Source organism: Lontra canadensis, unplaced genomic scaffold (genome assembly GCF_010015895.1).
Source record: "Lontra canadensis isolate GAN:19392208 unplaced genomic scaffold, GSC_riverotter_1.0 scaffold64, whole genome shotgun sequence".
In the NCBI taxonomy this organism is placed as follows: Eukaryota; Metazoa; Chordata; class Mammalia; order Carnivora; family Mustelidae; genus Lontra; species Lontra canadensis.
The window spans coordinates 2,447,913-2,470,432 of record NW_022631058.1 but is presented as its reverse complement, the minus strand read 5'-3'; the positions used below and the strand labels follow the sequence as shown (position 1 = coordinate 2,470,432).

General features: G+C 42.0%; 1 protein-coding gene across 2 annotated transcripts in view; it reads left to right on the top strand.

The window, feature by feature from the left end:
- The window catches only part of STON2 (stonin 2), a 147,519-nt gene that overhangs the window by 123,255 nt on the left and 1,744 nt on the right, over positions 1-22,520 (top strand). For both annotated transcript variants that reach the window (XM_032878549.1, XM_032878548.1), the window contains 2 exons: positions 14,507-16,345; positions 21,929-22,131. In XM_032878549.1, coding sequence (XP_032734440.1) covers positions 14,507-16,345; positions 21,929-22,131 — 2,042 coding nt within the window. The remainder of the gene's footprint in view (positions 1-14,506; positions 16,346-21,928; positions 22,132-22,520) is intronic.

Below are 22,520 nucleotides of genomic sequence, written 5' to 3'. Positions count from 1 at the left end.
TTGTTCACTCTATTGACTTTGTCCTTCTGCTCTGAATTATGGGGATTGAATTTTCCTCTAAAACCTTATTGAAAAGGAACAGTCTCAACCTGTTACTTGAACAGCAGGACATTTAAAACATATAATTTAAAGACACTTGCTGAGGGATGCCTGGATGGCACAGTTGGATAAGCGTCCAACTCTTGGTTTCCGCTTGGGTCCTCATCACGGGGTTGTGAAATGGAGCCCCGCTTGGGGTTCCACGCTCAGCATGAAGTCCGCTTGAGCTTCTCTGTCCCTCTCCCTCTGCCCCTCCTACTTGTGCTCTCTCACTGTCTCTAAAATAAATAATAAATCTTAACTAACTAACTAAATAAACAAATAAAGACATTTACTGTGCTAGTGATGACCCTGGCATAGGTCAGGATCTCACAGGCTCACAGGCATCCCCTCTTCCTGTCATTGCTATGTCTTCATTGGGCACCAAGAGGACAAATCAGAAAGGGAGATAAGACTGGGGGTCTGATACCGAGGTCATACAGTCCTTGACCAGGGCAGCTACTCTGATATTTACTTAGGTTAATTTTGTAATTTCTGCAGAATTGGAAGACTGTTCTTAAAACGGTCCAGAAAGCCAAGGATGAGTGGTGGTGAAGTCATATTTAGCTAGGTTCTAGGCAACAGGGAAAACCTCACATAGGTCATTAGCATGATCACAGGGGAGCTAGGAGCATTTAGGATTGAATTATTGCCCAAATAATAGGAGAGCTTAAGAGAGTAATAGAATCTTCTTATTGGCAAGATACTTCTCCCTTTGGACTGACAACCAAGACCATTTTCCTGGTTACAATAGCCCACTTTTACAAAGAACAAGGAAAAGGCGATACCTTTTTGTATATGTGAAGTCATGCTAAGTATTTGAAATATGCCTAATGTACTATATCAGTTTTCTCTGAATGTTTGGTCACATTTCTCCAAAGAGGTTTGATCATGAGCCTCTAATATGTGTGTGGGTGTGTGTGTGTGTGTGTGTGTAATATTAATTTATTTCTAAATTACAAACATACTAGGTATTTTAGTAAATGTTTTATAACGTGAACAAAAATTAGAAGTGTTTGAAGGATTGGTTATAAAGTAAACAAAATTAAAATTTCTGATATTTTCTTCCCATACCCCAGTCAATGATTCTGTGTGCATGTCTGTGTGCATCCCCCTACTTTGAGAACTTCTTGTCTGGAGTATGAAAACACCTGAGATCTGCCCAACAATTACATAGGCAATTCTTAGTACCAGACGGATAATAGAAAGTTGGATGTTCTGTCTCAACAAGAGTGTACTCAAGACTTAACACTTCTCTTACGTGATAGACTAGTGCTGCTTTGTGTAGTCACAATGACTTTGTGAATGCAGACCCTCGTATCTCTTGTAATCCCCTTATCTATGCAATAATTATGGAAAGATTTGGACTCCTGGAATCATCATCTGAGACATTCCTTTCTCCTTCTCCACCTCTCTTCCCCTTCCTTCCATTTTTCTTCCTCCTTTCCCTCTTCAATCTCTATCAGATTTAAGAATACAACTTCAAAGGCATTCTCTCTCCTCTCTTTCTTCCCCCTCTCTTTTTTGCTTCCTTGAGAACTCTGAAATTAATGCTTACATATTTTTTATTGTGAGAGTGACATTTATTGAGTTGTGGGCTGGTTAAATTCAGTGTCCATTAATGATCTCATTTACCCTCACAACTCTGTGAAGTGGATATTGTTATTATTTGCCTTGAGAGTTGAGAAATCCTGAGGTTTAGAAAGGGTGAAGTAGGGTGCCCAAGAGTTCATAGTTTTCTAATGGCAGAGCCAGGTTGATCTGACTACAGGGCCCAAGCTTTACTCTCTGTTCTCTACAGTGGCACAAAAAGTCAGTAGAGACCAGTATAAAGCCAGGAATTCAATCCATCATTAGTACAAACCACTTTTAATCCAGCCTTTCCCGTACGAGCCTTGTGTCCACCCGGGAGACATGGTGTATATATGCCGGACAGTGTGGATGCTGTAGCAAGTCAGGAAAAGCACTGAGTGAGTAAACCATCTGGAAATAGCATTTCACAGTTTGCCTGCAGATTACCTACCTTATGAGGGCTTCTGAAAAATCTGAGATGTTCAAAAATGTAAACAGATATCTACCTGAAAGAATAAATCTATTGTCATGCTAGAAATTAGTCACTCTCCTATTTTTCTAAGAAATTATCTTAACTTGATATGCTTATAGTTCATAAATTTCATGTACCATCAGTGTCTGTTTAAGAACACCTCCTGGGCTGCCTTGATGGCTCAGTAGGTTAAGCCTCTGACTCTCGATTTCAGCTTTGGTCAGGATCCCAGGGTCCTGAGATTGAGCCCTGAATATGGAGCCTGCTTAAGATTCTCTCCTCCTCTCCCTGTGCCCCTCCCCCCTGCACCTCCCGCCACTCCGTGCATGCATATGCTAGTGCGTGCTCTCTCTCTCTCTCTCCCACTCTCAAGAAAGAAAGAAAGAAAGGAAGGAAGGAAGAAAAAGAGAATGTCTCCTTTGATCTTGGTAACTAAACTGGAGCTGAATAAGTACTGAAATGAAATCGATTTACCAACCCCAAATTCAATTGGAAAGAAGTGGCTTACTGCACGCAGGAGCTGTTGGTTATTTGTTATTGTCATTGCTGAAAAGTCCATATGAACAGAAATGAGCATTAGGCAATATAGGTGAAAGGGAATCATTTATAGAGATCTTTTCGGCTAGTAGAAGTTGCCCTTAACCTTTCTATGGGTGATCTTAGACCAGCTGATGGTACCCCTGCCACCAACAGACTTTTAAAATTTCTCTTGGAAGCTATATTATAGCCTAGCAAAGTTAACAACACATGGAAGATAGGCTTGATACAGATTCAGTCTGAATGCTCGCTCTTCTCCTTATCCCCAGCGCACATATACCCAAGCGCATGTAATACTATGTGAGAGCCCCCAGCTCTGTTTCTTTGCCCTTATCACAAGCGCCCTGTGGAACTTACAGAGTCAGCCTTGGAGAAGTAGCAGTTCCTGTCACTAAGGTTCAAACAGGTTGTTGCTGGGGTGTTTCCTCACGTGGTAGCCAGAAGAATAGTGAGGGAGGATATGGGGACACGCATGGGTGAGACTTCCACTGTGGCAGAGGGACAGGCAGGCCTGATGAGTCACCTGTCCTGGTCACAATAAGGGCATGAACATTGTCCCAGTGCCCCTGTAGATGGTCCTTGTCCCAACCTCTGGCACTTCCTGGGTCTAAAAACTCTCCCTTAACTCAGAGTCAGGATGGAGACCCTCTTTTTCCCTTGGCCCTCCCATACATTCTCCCTTACAGTAACTTCTGAATGCTGCTCTTTCTCTTTTAAGCTCCTGAACCAAAAGAACCTTTCCTACTTCTCATCACACCAGAGATGAGTTATTGTTATTTTTTTTAAATTTCTATTTGAGTATTGTTGACACACAATGTTACATTAGTTTCAGGAGCAGAACATAGTGATTCAACTTCTTTATGCCGTATGCTGTGCACCGCACAGTGTAGCTACCATCATCCCCACACAATGCTACTACAGTACCATTAACTACATATTTCCTCTCCTGTGTTTTTTATTCTTGTGATGTATTCATTCCATAACTGGTAGCCTGTATCTCTCACTCCCCTTCATTCATTTTGCCCATCCCCCTGTTTTTATAGGTCTGATTCTGTTTCTTCATTTGTTTTTTAGATCCACATATGAGTGAAATCATATAGTATTTGTCTTTCTCATCCTACCTATTTCACTTACATGATATCCCCGAGATCCATCCATGTTATTACAAATGACATAATCTCATCTTTTTTATGGCTACATAATATTCCTGTGTGTGTGTGTGTGTGTGTGTGTGTGTGTGTGTGTGTTACATCTTCCTGATCTCTTCTTCTACCTATAGATACTTAGGTTGCTTCCATATCTCAGCGATTGTAAATAATGCTACAGTAAACATAGGGGTGTGTGTATCTTTTCAAATTAGTGTTTTCATTTTCTTTGGGTAAATACCTATTAGTAGAATTAATGGGTCATATGCTAGTTCTATTTTTAATTTTTTTAAAAAAGATTTTCTTTATTTACTTAACAGAGAGAGAGAGGGAACACAAGCAGGGGGAATGAGAGAGGGAGAAGCAGTGTTCCCGCTGAGTGGGGAGCCAGACATGGGGCCTGATCCCAGAACCCTGGGATCATGATCTGAGCCAAAGGCAGATGCCTAATGATTGAGCCACCCAGGCACCCCCTCTTTTAAATTTTTTGAGGAACCTCTGTATTGTTTTCCACAGTGGCTATTCCGATTTACGTTCCCACCAGCGTGCACAAGGGTTGCTTTCCACATCCTTGCCAATAATTATTTCTTGTTTTTTTTATTTTAGCCATTCTGACTGGTATAAGGTGATCGATATCTCACTGTGGTTTTGATTTGCATTTTCCTGTTGATTAGTGATGTTGAACATCTTTTCATATGTCTGTTGGCCTTTTTCTTTTTTAAAAAATATTTATTTGAGAGAGAAAGAAAGAGCATCAATGTTGGAAGGACAGAGGGAGAGAGAGAATCTCAAGCAGATTCACCGTTGAATGGGGCACCCGATGTAGGGCTCAACCCCAGACTCTGAGATCATGACCTGAGCTGAAGTCAGATGCTTAACTGACTGAGCCACCCAGGTGCCCCTTTTGTTAGCCATTTGTATATCTTCTTGGGAAAAACGTCTATTTAGGACATCATAGAAGAATGTTATGGTCCATTAGGCACAGCTTCATTGCCCATTCAAAAAGGCTTAGACCCTAGAAAGTCCTCTTTGTTCACCCCTCTTTGGTGTGCTCAAATAGTTGAGGATGAGAGGGAAATACACGGGGCTTTTTGCTATGGCAATAACAAATAAATAAAACACAGGTTATGTTCTTAGCAGGCCTTATTACTAGTTAAGTCTTTGATATACCCTAATGGATAAAATGTTAAGAGATTAATTTATAAAATGGAATGTTGATTTTTCAGTTTGTTACAGATATTGGAATCTATCCCTGCTCCCTGCCTGTGACCTCTGCTAAGGAACTGAACTTGGTTCCCTCAGACAACAGCAAGGTGTTACAGTAAGATCTCTGCCCTGGTGGGAGCTGAAGAATAGCATCTTCATCTAAGACCACATGAGAAGCTGATACCAGAAAGGCCTAGGAAGCCCGGCAACCAGTAAGCCGGTTGAGTGGAAGTTTAGCTGTTAGAGGAAGAAGCCAAAAGCAGGGATCCAAAGGTTGAGTACTGGCAAAGTGGGCAGGGGTACAACAAAAGCAAAAGTTTAGAACCAGAGAGAACAGAGTCATCAGGAGCACACAAGTTCCTGAGACATTCATCAAACTTAGGGTCAGATGCTTGCTTTTCTGAGCAAAAAAAGAGATAAAAATGTGTTGGGTCTGCTCATCTTGATAAGCAGAGAGGAAGTTGGCGGGGCAACTCAACACTGCTTCATAGGTCCTCTTAACAAATAGAAACTACAATGTAGTGTCAAATAGTAGTTAAGTGGTAGTTCTATGAATTGGCTTCTTTACTTTGAGGATATCTCTGACCAGCATCAATGCATCCTTTCTCCTGGAGAATTCTGAGGACAGATGAATAGACACATACCCTCTGGCTCTCTTTATCAGTGTATTGTGAAGACTAAACCGGTCTCAGCTTCTTTTATCCCAGTTAGAAGCTCCCTTGATAAGGTTCAGAGGACTGACTCTTTTCTCGATCTTACACTTTCACACATCAGGGGATGACATCACCTGACCTTGTGCCCAAAGGTTTCTCTGTATAAATGGATGTAAACCCTTTAGTTCATTTCTTTCCCCCTGCTGAGCAATGCTCCTGAAAAGCTGTAGGTCAAGGTAACTCTTGCCAATCTCAAAGACAATGGGAAAAATTAACTGGATTTTAGCTTAACAAACAAGCATTAAGAAAATGCCACAATTAGTGAACATTAAAAGTAGGACTTTTTAGGGGTGCCTGGGTGGCTCGGTGGGTTAAAGCCTCTGCCTTCGGCTCAGGTCATGATCTCAGGGTCCTGGGATCAAACCCCACATTGGGCTCTCTGCTCAGCGGGGAGACTGCTTCCTCCTCTCTCTCTGCCTGCCTCTCTGCCTACTTGTGATCTCTCTCTCTGTCAAATAAATAAATAAAAATCTTTAAAATAAAAAAAAAAGGTAGGACTTTTTAAATGTCACCTTGGGCAGTCCACATAAACTTCCTGAGCTTCATTCTTAGCAAAAAATGAAGGGGCCAAGTTTCATTATTTCTAAAAGCTCTTCAAACCCAAAAATTCTGTGTTCCTCTTTTTATTCTACACATCAACCCACAAATACATAAGGGCCTGCTGGGCATCTGAGGCTGGTTACAGTTTCAAGTCGATGCTCTTGCTGTCTCATCTTGAGAAAACAGCAGTCAGCTCAGATTAAGTGTTCTTGCCACTGAAAATAAATTCCAGTGAATAGGTCTCAATAAGTTTTTTGCCTTTGTCATTGAATGCGCACATTAGGTAACAAATGGGGAAAGAAGATGACAGAGTATCTGCTGTGTTCAAGATACCATGGAAACTTCATCTTCTTCAGATTGGTGACTTTGACTACCATTGTAATCATTTAATTTAATCTTTGGGGAACTTAAAATAGATTGTGGTCTAACATTGAAAGAATCTACCATTTCTTTTTTTCTTTTCTTTTCACTTTTTAAATTTAAGTTCAATTAATGAACATATATGTTATGCCCGCCCCAAAATGGGTCTGTGATTAAAGGAGAGAGACTGATATAAAGCGAAGGTCAAGCAAAGCTTTATTTCGCGCCATGCATCAAGAATCAAACTGACCGGTCAGGGCTGTGCCTCTTACAGAGAGGGTGACCCTTCTCTGTGTCACAGACTAGCTATTAAGGGCAAAGGCCATGCGGTTGGGCCTAGCCACGCACAGGTAGCCAATGAAACAAAGCTGCACAGTGATGCTAGGTGACCAACTGAATTACAATTTACCCTGTAGTAGACATTTGACCCAGCCTATCACCTTGGTCAGAACTGGCGCTCAAAGGGCAGGGCCCATACTCCTTGCTAGCTAGGGAGACAGTATGCAACCCCCCACTGATCGGATGTCTCCACCTGGCTCCTGACCCACCCTTGTATCTGGGCTTTGTTACTTGGGGCTGGTTTCCGGGACTTGTTTTTAAGTAAGTCCCCTGGGGGAAGGGGAGCAGGGATAGTTTAAGGGTTAAACAACGTTATTGTTTTAACCTTGATGGAAGTCTCTGCTAAAGGTCCTTATAATATAGTGCAATATAGAGGTAGAGGGGTCACAGGTAGAGGTCAGAGATTCCTCAGTCTGATAGAATACCCAGTGTTCATTATACCATGTGTTGTCCCGAATGTCCACCACCCAGTTACCCTGTCTGTCCCACCACTCCCTCCTCTCAAACAAACCTGTTTGTTTCCTATGATTAAGAGTCTTTCATCGTTTGTCTCCCTCCCTGATTTCATCATGTTTTATTTTTTTCTCTTCCCCTATGATCCTGTTTTGTTTCTTAAATTCCACATATGAATGAGATCGTATGTGGAATTATTTTTTCTGTTCGATAATGGTCTTTCTCTGATTGACTTTTTTTACTTAATTAGCATAATATCCTTTAGTTCCATCCACATCATTGCAAATGGCAAGATTTCTTTTCTTTTTTTTGATGGCTGAGTTGTTTTCCATTGTGTGTGCGCGCGCGCGCGCACGCGTGCGTGTGTGTGTGTGTATTCACATCTTCTTTGTCCATTCATCTGTCAATGGATATCTGGATTCTTTCCATAGTTTGGGTCCTGTGGACATTGCAGCTACAAACATTGGGGTGTAGGTGCCCCTTTGGATCACTACATTTATATCTTTCTGGTAAATCCTTAGTAGTGCAATTGCTGGGTCATAGGGTAGTTCTATTTTCAACTTTTTGAGGAACCTCCATACTGTTTTTCCTAGTGGCTGCACTGGCTTGCATTCCCACCAACAGTGTAGGAGGGTTTCCCTTTCTCCTCATCTTTGTCAACATCTGTCATTTCCTGACTTGTTAATTTTAGCCATTCTGACTGGTGTGAGGTGGTATCTCATTGTGGTTTTGATTTGTCTTTCCCTGATGCCAAGTAATGTTGAGCAATTTTTCATGTTGTCTGTTGGCCATTTGGATGTCTTTGGAGAAATGTCTGTTCGTGTCTCCTGCCCACTTTTTGGTTGGATTATTTGTTCTTTGGGTGTTAGATTTGGATACTAGCCCTTTATTTGACACATCATTTGCAAATATCTTCTCCCATTCTGTCAGTTGTCTTTTGGTTTTGATGTGGGACACAGAGGCAGAAGAATAATTATTAAATTTCCTTACCTACTGACAATCCCTTAAAACAGGCAGAGTGACCTCCACCTTAAGGCTTTGCTAAGGGCAAAGGACAATCCTAGCCTGACCAACCCCCTACCCCCAACCAGGATCCTGTAAGTCTACTTTAACAATTCCTTTAGGAAACTTTATCTCTAAACCTCCAAGATAGTGTTGACAATCATTCCCAAGCATATGGCCCACTGATAGACATCTAAAGGGTCTCACAAGAAGGTTTTATTACTGGTAATGAATAACCTTTTCCCCAGAAATAGCTAGCCCCTCAAGGTTCTAGAAACCTTGCTTCCAAAACTCCTTAGAGACTTACATCATCCCTAATCTCCTCCCCATTTTACAAGTATATAATAGACCACTTCTCACATCCCTGGGGCAGCAGCTCTTCCTGCCCATGGGTCCTGTCCCCGTGCTTTAATAAACCACCATTCTGCACCAAAGATGTCTCAAGAATTCTTTCTTGGTCATCGGCTCCAGACCTCACCGAACATCACCTATGCTCTAGAACTTCATCAGTTTTGTTGACTGTTTTTTTTTTTTGTTGTTGTTTGTTGTTGTTTTTTGCTGTGCAAAAGCTTTTTATCCTAATGAAGTCCCAATAGTTCATTTTTGCCTTTGTTTCCCTTGCGTTTGGAGACGTATCTAGCAAGAAGTTGCTGCAGCTAAGGTCGAAGAGGTTGCTGCCTGTATTCTTCTCTAGGATTTTGATGGATTCCTGTCTCACATTTAGGTCTTTCATGCATTTTGAGTCTATTTTTGTATGTGGTGTCAGGAAATGGTCCAGTTTCATTCTTCTGGTTGTGGCTATCCAATTTTCCCAACACCATTTGTTGAAGAAACTGTCTTTTTTCCATTGGCTATTCTTTCCTGCTTTGTCAAAGATTAGTTGATAATGGAGTTGAGGGTCCATTTCTGGGCTGTTCCACTGATCTGTGTATCTGTTTTTGTGCCAGTACCATACTGTCTCGATGATTACAGCTTTGTAATAGAGCTTGAAGTTTGGAATTGCGATGTCATCAGCTTTGGTTTTCTTTTTCAACATTCCTTTGGCTATTCAGGGTCTTTCTGGTTCCATACAAATTTTAGAATTGTTTGTTCCAGCTCTGTGAAAAGAGTTGATGGTATTTTGATAGGGATTGCATTGAATGTGTAGATTGTTCTAGGTAGCACAGACATTTTCACAATATTTGTTCTTCCAATCCATGAACATATAGAACGTTTTTCCATTTCTTTGTGTCTTCCTCAATTTTTTTCATGAGTGTTCTATAGTTTTCTGAGTACAGATCCTTTGCCTCTTTGGTTACATTTATTTCTAGGTGTCTTATGGTTTTGGTTACAATTGTAAATGAGATCGACTCCCTAATTTCTCTTTCTTCTGTCTTGTGGTGTATAGAAATGCAACTGATTTTGTTGCATTGATTTTATATCCTGCCACTTCGATGAATTCCTGTATGAGTTCTACCACCATTTCTTTTTTTTTGTTTGCATCAGTAAAGACATTAGGAAGCTCTTAGGTATTAGTAGTTCTCCCTCTGGTGTCAAATGAGAGCCTGGTTTTTATACATGGCTTCTGTTTGGCAACAGCCCAACTCATACTAAAAGTAATTTGGAGGTAGCAAGTGGAAGAGATAGTAATTAAAATTATGCTGGATTTTTGGTTTTGGTTTTATTTTATTAAGTCAATAAAATGGAATTCTGTATGATAGTTAATTTTGTTCTGAAGATAATTAGTTTTTGCCTATTTCTTACTGGAGAAATTTGCCAGTACCCCCCCCCCCCATTCCCTTCATTGTTTCCAGTATCAGCCACATCAGTCGTAAGTGTCATGGGAAAGATCTAACTACTGCTTTTTCAACATGGATTATAGCTAAACTATTTTCCTTCTCTGAGGTTAATTAGTAGGAGTGCTAAAGATGTGTTTTGACCTTTTATCATTTCTTTATTTTATAAGCAAACAGTATTTTTTAATACAGATTTATTATTTTTAAATCACCTCTTACCCCACAGGACACATCTGTTTTCACATCAAAATATTATGAAATATTATATTCCAAAGCTTTTTAATACATGTAAACTTTATATAATAAAAATGTATCATTCTAGTAGTAGTAGTAATAACAACTGTCATCTACTGAACTTTATTACTTGTGAGGCACAATTTTAACATCTGTATTTTCCCAACAACCCTGTCAGGTAGGATTTAATATTTTCTTAACGTCATAAGTGGGAAAGCTGAGTTGCTGAGAAACTGAACAACTTGCCCAGAGTCACCTAGCTAATAAGGGGCAGGTACAGATTTGAAACCAAGGCAGTCTGATTCTAGTTTGTAGGCTCTTGTTACTATTCCCTTAGCAACATATATCATGAACAGCTTCCATGTGAATAAACATGCATCACTAGCATTGTCTTGATAGCTGCAGGCGATTCCATTTTAGGGGCAAGAGAGTCAGTATAACCAATCTCCCATCTAGGTTGTTTCTGATTTTTCTATGATACAAACATTGCTGTGATAAACATACCGCTCTCTACTCTTCCCATGCCCGTCTTGTTCTTTCCTTAGATTACATTCCTGTGAATAGAATTTTTGGACCACATTGTTTGAGACTTTTATACAAATTTTCAAGTTGTCCTTCAGGAAGATTTTTTGAGCACTTCCATCAGAGTGTAAACTTCCTGATGTCACAAGTAATGATTCATAGTAAATTTTTGTCTCTTTGACACAGAGATAATTGTATTTATTGTTTTATAAGGTTAAACTTTTTTTCCTAAATAGTTATTGACATTTATATTTCTTAATTGGCGAATTATCTGTTCTTATCCTGTTTTATTTAATTTTTTTGGTGAGGGTGTATCTTTTTGTAAGTTTTTTTTGTTTGTTTTGTTTTTTTTAAATTTGAGAGAAAGCAAAACACAAATAGGGAGAGGGTGGGAGAAGGCAGAGGGAGAAGCAGATTCCCTGCTGAGCAGAAAGCTTGCCTTGGGGCTCCATCCCAGGATTCTGGGATCATGACCTGAGCCAAAGGCAGACGCTTAACCAACTGAGCTACCCAGGCACCCCGCGTGTATCATTTTTATTAAGAATACACTGTTGTATACATAAAGGATACCAAGTTTTTGTCATATATGATCAGATATTTTCCTCCAGAAATTTCCCATACAGATAAGTTGATTTTTTACATGTGAAAGTCTTGAATAATATAATAAAGAGGTTTTAATAAAAAGAGGCTCAGAAAATATATGACCTAATCTTTGCAAAAACAATTCAAGATGCCTTTCAGTCGTTGATAAATGATAGAAAATTAAGAGCTTACAAATAGGGAAGTCAATAAGGGATTATTTTTTAAAAGCTGTGTTTGTTAGTCCTTGAGTTCACTCCAAGAAATGCTTTATTTTCACGTGAACTAGAGACCACTTTTGCTTTTCATCTGTAAAAGTATCTTTATTAAGACATTTTTCTTTATAAATGAATTCATAGAAAAAAAAATCTCATTTCCAGAAATTTGACCTACACCCTACAACTGCCCCCAATGATGGATTTTTAAAACGGATTATAATCATGGGAGATGATTCTCTACCAACGGAGAGAATATTTTGTAACACTCTTTTGATACTTTTTAATGGCTGTCAAAGAGAAGATGGAGTCTCTAGAAATTAATTTAATTAAAAATTTTCCCTCCAGATTTAAAGAAATTTCATTTAAATTGTATGCTAAGTCTAATGCTTCAGAACTGTCTAGGACTTTGTATGATTTTAAATAACTTCATTTACAAAGGAATTTATTCTAAAAAAAAAATTATGTTCAGTGAAGACAAAAGCTTCCCCCACCCCTGCCCCGTCCATTTCTTTTTTGACTTCATAGAGGAAAATGACAAAGGCTATTTTGGGGACAAGATTCCCAACAGAAGAGAATCCTCTGGCAGCAAGAATAAACAGCTTTGGCAGAAAAGCCCCCTCCAAAGGAAAAAGACTTTGGCTTGTTCAGACTAGGGAGTGGTGATGAGCCCCAAGACAAAAAGGATATCCCTGGTACAGGGGCTGGGTCAGTACCAGGCTGATTGGGTGGAAACTCTACTGTTACAAAAGCTCCTTAGAGCGGCTTCATAAAACATTGATGTTTTGAGATGCACGGCTTCTCCAGTCGTCTAGGGAGGATCAGTTACATTCCAAGGAAGTGATTCTATTTTACTCTGGTCCACATTGGTCCCTTTGGCCTTTGATACAATACTGGTAGTAGTAGTAGTAGTAATGATAATAAATAAAATACAAATCCTACAAACCTGGGTTATTGACCCTTTTCCCTTCATTTTTCAGAAAATAAATCCCACATCTCCAGAAGTGGATTAATGATTAATTTGAAGGGATTTTAAAATGCTTTGAAATCCTTTTATGGTTGCTGTACATACAGAAAATACTTTTTTATCCATTATATTTCTGGGGTGAGTATGGATGTGTGTATGCATACTCACATATTTAGCTTACATTTTCAAGGTGATGTTTTCAGTAAAAGAAATTGCTTGTTGTTTGAATAAATACACTTGGGAAGATGAATAACGAGCCAGCCATTCCAACCACATGTAATTCCACTTGCAATTGTGTGTGGCTTTGCTGATCTGGTTTGGTTGGATATGATATTCATAAAGGTCTAGTGAGGCGGTTAGAAAACTCAACTACTTGACTCAACCACTGAGCATTTGTTTCCTTTGATGCCAGGTTGCTGGTGGTAGAAATAGTGGGTGGAATGGTTTCAGAGATCTCCATATGCTTTCTTCCAGGGACAGAAAATAGAACTGCCCCAATGCAAAGTCTCTTTTCTCACTTATTCAATCAACAAATTTTTACTGAGTATCTACTATATGCCACACAGATTTGTTTTCTGTGTTATTCCTTCGTCACAATCCGCTCCTTGCCAAAGTCTTCAATTTCCCCTCCCTTTGCACAATCCCAGCAGACACACAGGGTCGTTTTGCTACCTAAAAGTTTGGATCTTTCCCACATGGAAAATCAAGTCCTGTATCCCTTCCCTTGAAGTCCCTGCTAAGGTGGTGTTTTATTTATAATATCCCCTTTTCTTCCGCAAAAAATAAATAAACCCCAAGATGGAAAGGTATTTTAGAGAAAAAAGAAGAGACTATGGGTGTTTTCTCATATTACTTCATACTTATAAATGTTTTAATGGCTGGGTATTATTCTATTGTATACCTTAGTTGGTTAACATTTAGTCAAAACAAGGTTCACAATTTGGATTTATTTCCTTAGGGCAAAATACAAAGTTATTGTTTACACACATTTGTAAAACCCTTAATACAAATTGCTAAACCACTTATAGAGAGTTTATAGGAACTTACAGTCCCATTAAAGTTCTATTTACTGTTCATATAATGGTATCCTTAACCTCACTGAAGGCTAAAAATTTTTTAAATCTTCACTGATTGTTTTTAATTTACATTTTTTATTACTAGTGAGATTGGACATTTTTCACATGCTTATTAGGCAGTTTTTGTTTCCCTCCCCTGAGCTGTCTGTATATGTCCTTTGTCTATATTTCTATTAAAGTTTTTATAGCCTTCTTATTCACTTGTATGGACTTACTTCATCTGAAGGGTGTTAATATTTTGTCTTTAGTATTTCTTGATCACATTTGGGCAAAAATCCCTCCAATCACATTATTTGTGATCACTTAGAACAGGTAATGTGTTTTGTTCAATGAGATGAGATCAGCTTTATATCATTTTATGTAGGAGGTGGAATTCAATGTCTAAAAATCAATACACACTTTAGAGCATAGTAAGGACCGCATCTTTTCTAGAAACTTCTATCAAAGGGAGAATGTATAAGAGTTAAATTATGAGGGGCCTTAGTCTTATCGATAGGCCCATTTGTATTCTTACTGCATTTGACGTGTGGCCCCTGTGCTGTGCTTATTACAAAATTATGAAATCTGTGCCCAGACTAGCATCTTGACACAGGTAATGAGCTACTTTGGAATTTACCAGATTCCAGATAAAGTTCTAGTCATTCTTCATTCCCATACCTGTTTCCCATACATCTAAGAGGCCCTGAATAGCAGTCCTCATATGTTCTCCTTTTTCTTTTAGACAGTTCTTCCTCAGTCCAGGAAGATGAAGAGGTAGAGATGGAGGCTATCAGCTGGCAGGCCAGTAGTCCAGCCATGAATGGACATCCTGCCTCTCCAGTAACCTCTGCTCGTTTCCCCAGCTGGGTCACTTTTGATGACAATGAGGTCAGCTGCCCTTTGCCACCAGTCACCTCTCCCCTGAAGCCAAACCCACCACCTATTGCATCTGTGACCCCAGATGTACCTCATCACTCAGCTGGGTCATTTAAGAAGAGGGAACGTCCCAAGAGCACTTTGATGAACTTTTCCAAAGTTCAGAAACTGGACATTTCATCCTTAAACCATCCACCTTCCATAATGGAGGCTCCACCTTGGAGGGCAACCAATCCTTTCCTGAATGAGACTCTGCAGGATGTCCAACCCTCCCCTATCAACCCTTTCACTGCTTTCTTTGAGGAGCAGGAGAGGCGCTCCCAAAACAATTCCGTTTCCAGTGCCACAGGCAAGAGCCAAAGGGATTCTCTCATTGCCATCTACCAGGATGCTATCTGTTTTGATGACTCAAGCAAAACCCAGTCCCACTCTGATGCTGTTGAAAAACTCAAGCAACTCCAGATTGATGACCCTGATCCTTCAGGCAGTGCGACGCTACCAGATGATGACCCCATAGCCTGGGTTGAACTAGATGACCACCCACCTGGTTCAGCACTGTCCCAGCCCAGAGATGGGTGGCCAATGATGCTAAGGATCCCTGAGAAGAAAAACATCATGTCGTCTAGGCACTGGGGACCCATCTACATCAAACTAACAGACAGTGGTTACCTGCAGCTGTATTATGAGCAGGGTCTAGAAAAACCATTCCGTGAGTTCAAGCTGGAGATCTGCCATGAAATTTCGGAACCCCGGCTCCAAAACTATGACGAGAATGGCAGGATCCACAGCTTACGAATAGACCGTGTCATCTACAAGGAGAAGAAGAAATACCAGCCCAAACCTGCTGTGGCCCACACAGCAGAGAGGGAACAAGTGATTAAGCTGGGCACCACCAATTATGACGACTTCCTGAGTTTCATCCGTGCTGTTCAGGACCGGCTCATGAATCTGCCGGTGTTGTCAATGGACTTGAGCACAGTTGGCTTGAACTACCTGGAAGAGGAGATTACTGTGGATGTCAAGGATGAATTCTCTGGCATTGTGAGCAAAGGAGACAACCAGATTCTCCAGCACCATGTCTTGACGCGGATCCACATTCTGAGTTTCCTCTCTGGGCTGGCAGAGTGCCGCCTGGGTCTCAACGATGTCCTTGTCAAAGGGAACGAGATAGTTTCCCGGCAAGACATCATGCCCACCACCACCACCAAGTGGATCAAGCTCCATCAGTGCTGTTTTCATGGGTGTGTGGATGAGGACGTGTTCAGCAGCTCACGGGTTATTCTGTTCAACCCTTTGGATGCCTGCCGCTTTGAGCTCATGCGTTTCAGGACAGTATTTGCAGAGAAGACCTTGCCTTTCACACTCAGGACGGCAGCAAGCATCAACGGGGCGGAGGTGGAGGTGCAGAGCTGGCTCAGGATGTCAGCCGGCTTCTCCTCTAACCGAGACCCTCTCACTCAGGTTCCCTGTGAGAATGTGATGGTTCGATACCCCGTGCCCAGTGAGTGGGTGAAAAACTTCCGCAGGGAAAGCGTCCTGGGGGAAAAGTCTTTAAAAGCCAAAGTGAACCGGGGGGCGAGTTTTGGCTCAGCCAGTATGTCTGGCTCTGAGCCTGTCATGAGAGTAACTCTGGGAACTGCCAAGTATGAACATGCCTTCAACTCCATTGTGTGGAGGATAAACCGACTGCCTGACAAGAACTCAGGTAGGTAGAGGTTTCTCTTCTGTGAAAACTGCCGCATGAGTCACAGGAGAGCTGGGGTCAGAGTTCTGCATTCTGTTCCCCTATGAAGGCTTGGCTTTTGTTGTGTGACAGAAATATAGTAATGGAGAAGTGAGACCAGAGAAGCAAAAACACTTGAGAAAAAAGTAAGTAACAAACATGAATGGCCCAGTTTACTCCATTTTCTCCTTTATTATCTAATTCTAGAAAACTCTGCGTTCTTCTCATCTGAGCTGCTAAGCAGATTGCGGGGCAACTTATGAATTTGTATGCTTTTTCTGACTCATTTACGCATTCTCTGTGCTTCCGGAAACTATCTCCAGATCCTAAAAAGCCTCTGGTTTTGAAGAGGTAGCTTTCCCGCTGTGCCCTGAGTGTAGGTAGAGGGGTGCAGTTTCTGGCCAGTCATAAATGCAGTACGGGTGAGGAGTCAGACTCATGATGCCAGTCCCCCTGTGCGAGACCTGTGTCAGTCATTACATCTCCAACTCAGAGCTGGGATTTTGAGGATGGGGCAAAGGAGAAATGGCCTCTGATCAGACTGAAGGTCCAGCCAGGACCAGAAGGTCCAAAAGGGCTGAAATTCTATCAGATACAAAGTAAAGGAAGGCGTGTTTGATCTAAACAAAGAAAGCAAGCTTACCGGCCCTCGCTGCCTTGCTCACAGCTCTCAGGGAGGCTTTTGTGCTTGAGTGAACACGGAAGGTGATGACTTTCCTTAGGGGTCCAGGGAATTTAGCGAAATGACAAAACTAGAGAGTAATCCAACAGGCTCTGATAGTCTTATTTCTTAGAGGAAGTCTGCATGACCCCAATGACGGGCAATAAGCCCACGATCCTATGATCCTTTCAACCACTTCTTGTTTATTGTAAACTTCGCCTATTTGTTAACAGAAGTAGTTATGCTAGCCAGGCAAAAAGGATAAGGTTGGGAAGAACTCTACCCTTCTGCAGATAGCCTTCTTCCATTCTCACTCTTAAACCCTGATAGTACGTTTAGAGTCTCCATTTCCTGCTCTGAGTGTGGAGTGGCTGTGTCATCCTACCCAAAATGGGACATGATGTGCCTGCAAGAAGCAGGACGATCAGGTCACCTCCCCAAGCTGTCCAGGCCCTGCACACACACCGGGGCATTCTGTGTCAGACACTGTAGCCCAGTGCGAAATGAAGAGACAATTGGACCTCTGTGCTGGAGGCCGGACTTGCCAAACACCCCCACCCCCACCCTGGTTTCCAAACTGACAGGGTTTTTTTTAAAAAAACAAAGTCTCCCTCTCTGGGCCTGCTTATGCATTTCTCCTGACATCAGCACTGTATTCTCCTGGTGATAGCACTGTGACCTCCACCTCAGCCATAGGACCTATCTGAATTGACGGGTCTGAAAGGAAAAGCCCTAAACTCTCCTTCAGCACAGAAGCCCTTGAGAAGAGAAGTGAAATGGAAGGCGGGGGAGTGACTGTTGAACCTGCTGGGGACTTGCCCTCCAAAAGACAAGACCTCAGGTTTATGTTTATCAGAATGTTTGGCCCTTCAAGTTTGTTAAGTGTGGATTCAGATAATTTCGTTAAGAAATAACTGAGTCTTCAAGCTGGAAGGGACCTTGGCGATAACTCAGTCAAACCTCTTCACTCTATAGATGAGAAAATTAGGGACCAGGAGCAACATGACTTATCTGAAGTCACGAAGCCACATCCAGGGGTCTTTTCTTAATACCCCAGCTGCCTCTTGGTAGAGGACACAATAGACACAAATGTGAAAGTATTTCTTCTAAGAGAAGAGAGGTTTGTGGTTTTCTCAGTGTGTGCACATCTATCTCGTTTGTTTCAAAGTTCTTGCTCTCAAATATTTAACAGTTACGGTATGAGAGGGTTTTGGTGATAAGCAGCAAAGACAACCAAGAAAAAAAAGATTGTTGGAGGGTAGCTTGGAGAACTGAAGGAAAGCTTGGAACAGTTGAGCCCGCAGGCTTAGAAAGGACTGCTCTGGAAAGCAGAACTGAGAGGCGTCTCCTCAGGCTGCAGCCGTTGGAATCAGTCATCACAGCCACTTTCTGCCCCTGCGTCACTTGGCTCAGGAGTCAAGGGGAGGATAGCACATTTAGACTGACATGACATGCAGTGCTGGGGAAGATTATTTCCCAAAGCAAAGGTGAGGGGAAGGACTATGACCAGAAGTGGGGGAGGTGGTGGTTGCAGGACAAGGGACAAGGGAAGATATAGGTCTTCAGCAAACCCCTGACTTAATGCTTCCCAGCAGGTTAGTGTTCAGTAGGCTCACGGCCAAGGAAATGCAGATGATGTATTGCAAATGTATTTCCTGATTACTGGAACCTTTATTTGTGAAAGATTTTTGAAATACAGGACAGTCTAAGGATATTTGGGAATGTTTCTCCCTTAAGCTATTCCCCCATCACTGCTTTTGCTATTATATCATGGTTACACGTTATTTTATTTTATTAAATATTTTTTTTTATTTTTCAGAGAGAGGGAGAAAAAGAGAGCATAAGCAGGGAAAGTGGCAGGCAGAGGAAGAAGCAGACTCCCTGCTGAACAGGGAACCTGATGCGGGGGGCACGATCCCAGGACCCTGGGACACCTGACCTGAGCCAAAGGCAGGCGCTTAACCGACTGAGCCACCCTGGCATCCTGGTTATACATTTTTAGTAACAACCCCCATCCACACACCCAAAAAGGGCTTCTTCTACTCCTGGCCAATGGTATATTTCTGGATAGGTTCCAGAAATTGGTAAGACCCTTTTCTGGAAACCTGAGAGGTACAGGATCTGAATTTCAGTCAGACAGCGGGTTCTTAGCGTTGCCGGCACTCCGGGTGACCAGCTCCTGCTCCCCAATCCGGTGTGCCCTCCGTTAGTTGTCATCCCTTTTCTGAGCTCATCTTGGTCTTCAATCAGCCTTGGATGGTATATTTTGAAGGTGATTTTTTCATAATTCTCGCACCTCCATTTAGCAGAGAAGGAGACCAGACCTCTACATGCTTACTCCTGCCTGCAGCCGGCAGGGCTGTCAGACCATAGGCAGCCCCGGACCCGCGGGTCAGCACCCCTGACTTGCTGCAGCCACAGCAGGCTTCTCCTAGTCCTGCTACCAAACGGTTAACAAGCTGCTGTTGGAGTCCAACATGGTTTAAATGGGCAGGTCCAGCCCAGCCTTATGCATGTTCGGCGGCCCCTGCCTTCCCACCGGGCTCTTAAGGACCCTTTTCGCCCTGATCCCAAGAGCTTTTCTAAGTCTTAGAAGGCAGCAGAACAAGGCCTACTGCTTGCCCAAGTTATCCGCCTGGAAACAAAACATGCTGTCTTGCATAGGTAGCTTTCTTTGCTGGAACTCCAGTTCTCTAATATTAGATCAAGAGAAAACAATTTCAGTAGATTTTGCCTTTTATGGAAAATAGAAATCTGAATTTTAATGTTAAATTTTCTCAACTTCATCAAGGAAGATGACAAAATGCGTGGGCTCACATAGTTCATTACCATAAATTAGACGACACTAGCTCTCAGAATTGCATTTTCCTACCTGTCCACCAGCCCTACACATCTGTTGATTGATGCTGGTAATCATGAAAGAATGCCACATTCATAGAGTTTGCTGTGAATGTACTTTGGAGGGGTAAGCGGAGAGGTCAGCTTTGTGGAAAGTAATGATTCCTCATTATTCCAACACTGTGCACATAAGGACAATTAGATAAAACTGTTGTTCAAGTTGCCATTGATTACAAGTAAGAAACTCCTCAATGTAATTTGTAGTGATCTAAATCCATAGCAATACACAGAGAGGAGTTTAGGACATAATTCGGTGTCAGATCTGAGTTTTATTCCTAGTGCTGCATTTTAGTAGCTTTGTGACCTCGGCGATTTACTTAAACCTCTCAAAGAAATCTTAACTTCCTCATTTACAGAAGAGGGTTATTAATACCTAACTCATTAAGAAAGAAATTAGATAATGTCTTTAAGTGTTTAGGACAATCTCTGGCCTGTAATAAATGTAGCAGATAGCTATGTAATTACAACTGTAATTTAAAAAAAAAAACACGGATTCATTTTTAGATAATGTAATTTTTACTATTATGTGTATCCAATTTAAAATTTTTTTCCTAGAAACCATTGCAAATTTCTCAGTTTTCCAGAGTTTTACTCTTTAGAATTAACCACTGAACTATGTTATTTGTCAAGTAGAGCAAAACATGTACTTCACTCTGTAATGTTTTCCTTAGAGAGTGGGTGTGTATGTCCTCACTCGCTGAGATTAGAAAGTCCTGCCCAGATCAATAAAGAAAATTGCAATTGTTTATTTGGGGAAACTCCTTTAACTAAGGGTCGTTGGTATTATATAATGAAGCCAAAGCCATGTCACGTTGTTTATCCATGGCAAGTTGCTGTACGGAGGTTCCTACAGCTCACTTCTCCACTCATGTCACCCTGCAAACCTGGTTTTGGGGTTGGGGACTCTGTGGGGGGCTGTGACTCAGACAGAGTGGTTAAAACACCTCCGGGTTAGAGTGCTTGGGTTCAGTCCTCAGTCCGCCACTTTCCAGCTTTGACCTTGGCTCGTTTACTTTCCCTCCCAAAGCTTTTGTGGCCTCATCTGTAGAACGTAAAGACTGTGATCTCAAGGGATTGTTGCAAAGATGCAGGGAGAGGGTGTGCGGGCAGCATTTGAGATACTAGAGTGCTCAGCAAACCATCCTTTCAGAGGTTATAGCCACAGAACTGATCTGTCTTTTCACACACATATCTAATAACAGCCCTCAAATGGAAAACCTTAAGTTTTCCATCCAAGTACAGTAGAACTAGCCATAGATGTATAGAATTAGAGAACAGCCAGGGACTCTGCCTGGCATTGTCTAGCCCACCCTTTACCACCCATCTCCCATTTCCCCAGTTCCCAAGTCAGGATTTGAGGCGAAGGAGAACAAAGGACTTGGGTGCAGGATCTCTACCACTTCGGGGGAGAGCTGGGAGTCACACGCAGTGTCCTGTTAGTCTGCATCCTACCCAGTGCATCATGTCCATCCTTCATGTGTCTGTGCTGTTTCTAAGGGCTTTGTCATTTACAGATGCCATTACCCACACCAACGTGCCAAAGCATTTTTGTAAAAAGACGAGATGTTGTTGAGAAAATTCGCCTTTCAAAGGGAATTGATTCTTTGGCTCCATGTAGCTGTCATTGATGTTTTATTCGTTGCTAAGTGCTGCTCCCTTTTAATCCTTTCTGTCAATCTATGGATCTATGCCTTTATTTCTGGTATTCATGCTGTGTTCCCATATCACCCTGACCTCAGCGGGCAGAGTGACCCGTTTTTCAGGCTGTGGGTTTTATTGCTAGGATAAAGGCCACTGTAATCAGATAGTTCTAGCAAAGGGTCTGAAGCACAGGCACTGTGATTTCTGTGGAAGGAAATGCTCAGCCCTGGATCCCCAGAAAGACTGCCCGGTGCGGAGCCTGGAGGCAATCTTCAAGGCCTTTTTTGTTGTTGAGGTGCCTCTGTGGGCCTCTCCTTCCATGGCTCTCCGAAGAACCTAATGTCTGGATTTTTTCCCTTTCATAGCTTCTGGTCACCCTCACTGTTTCTTCTGCCACCTTGAACTTGGCTCTGACCGGGAAGTGCCTTCCAGATTTGCCAGTCACGTGAATGTGGAGTTCAGCATGCCCACAACTTCTGCCTCCAAAGCCGCTGTGAGATCCATCTCCGTGGAAGACAAGACTGACGTCAGGAAGTGGGTCAATTATTCCGCACACTACAGCTACAAGGTAGCCTCGGGAGGCATCTTGCTAATGTGTCCAAGACCGTTTGTTTATCCCTCCACCATCCCCCCTCCCCACCCTCCATGCCCCATCTTGTTCCTTTTAGCGATGCCTGCCCTGGATACAATGTGTTCTCTTACTGCCTTAGAGACAGGTGTGCCACACGCGGCTGTGGGTGAGTCTGCTGTGATTTGAATGACTAATCTCTAGTAAGCAAGAGAAAGGTTGGGAAAAAATAAGAGGTGGATGAAAGAGGAGAGTATAATGTCTTTCAGTCATCATGAACAACATCAAAAGAGTCATGGGGGCACGCCTGGGTGGCTCAGTTGGTTAAGCGGCTGCCTTCGGCTCAGGTCATGATTCTGGGGTCCTGGGATCGAGTCCCACATTGGGCT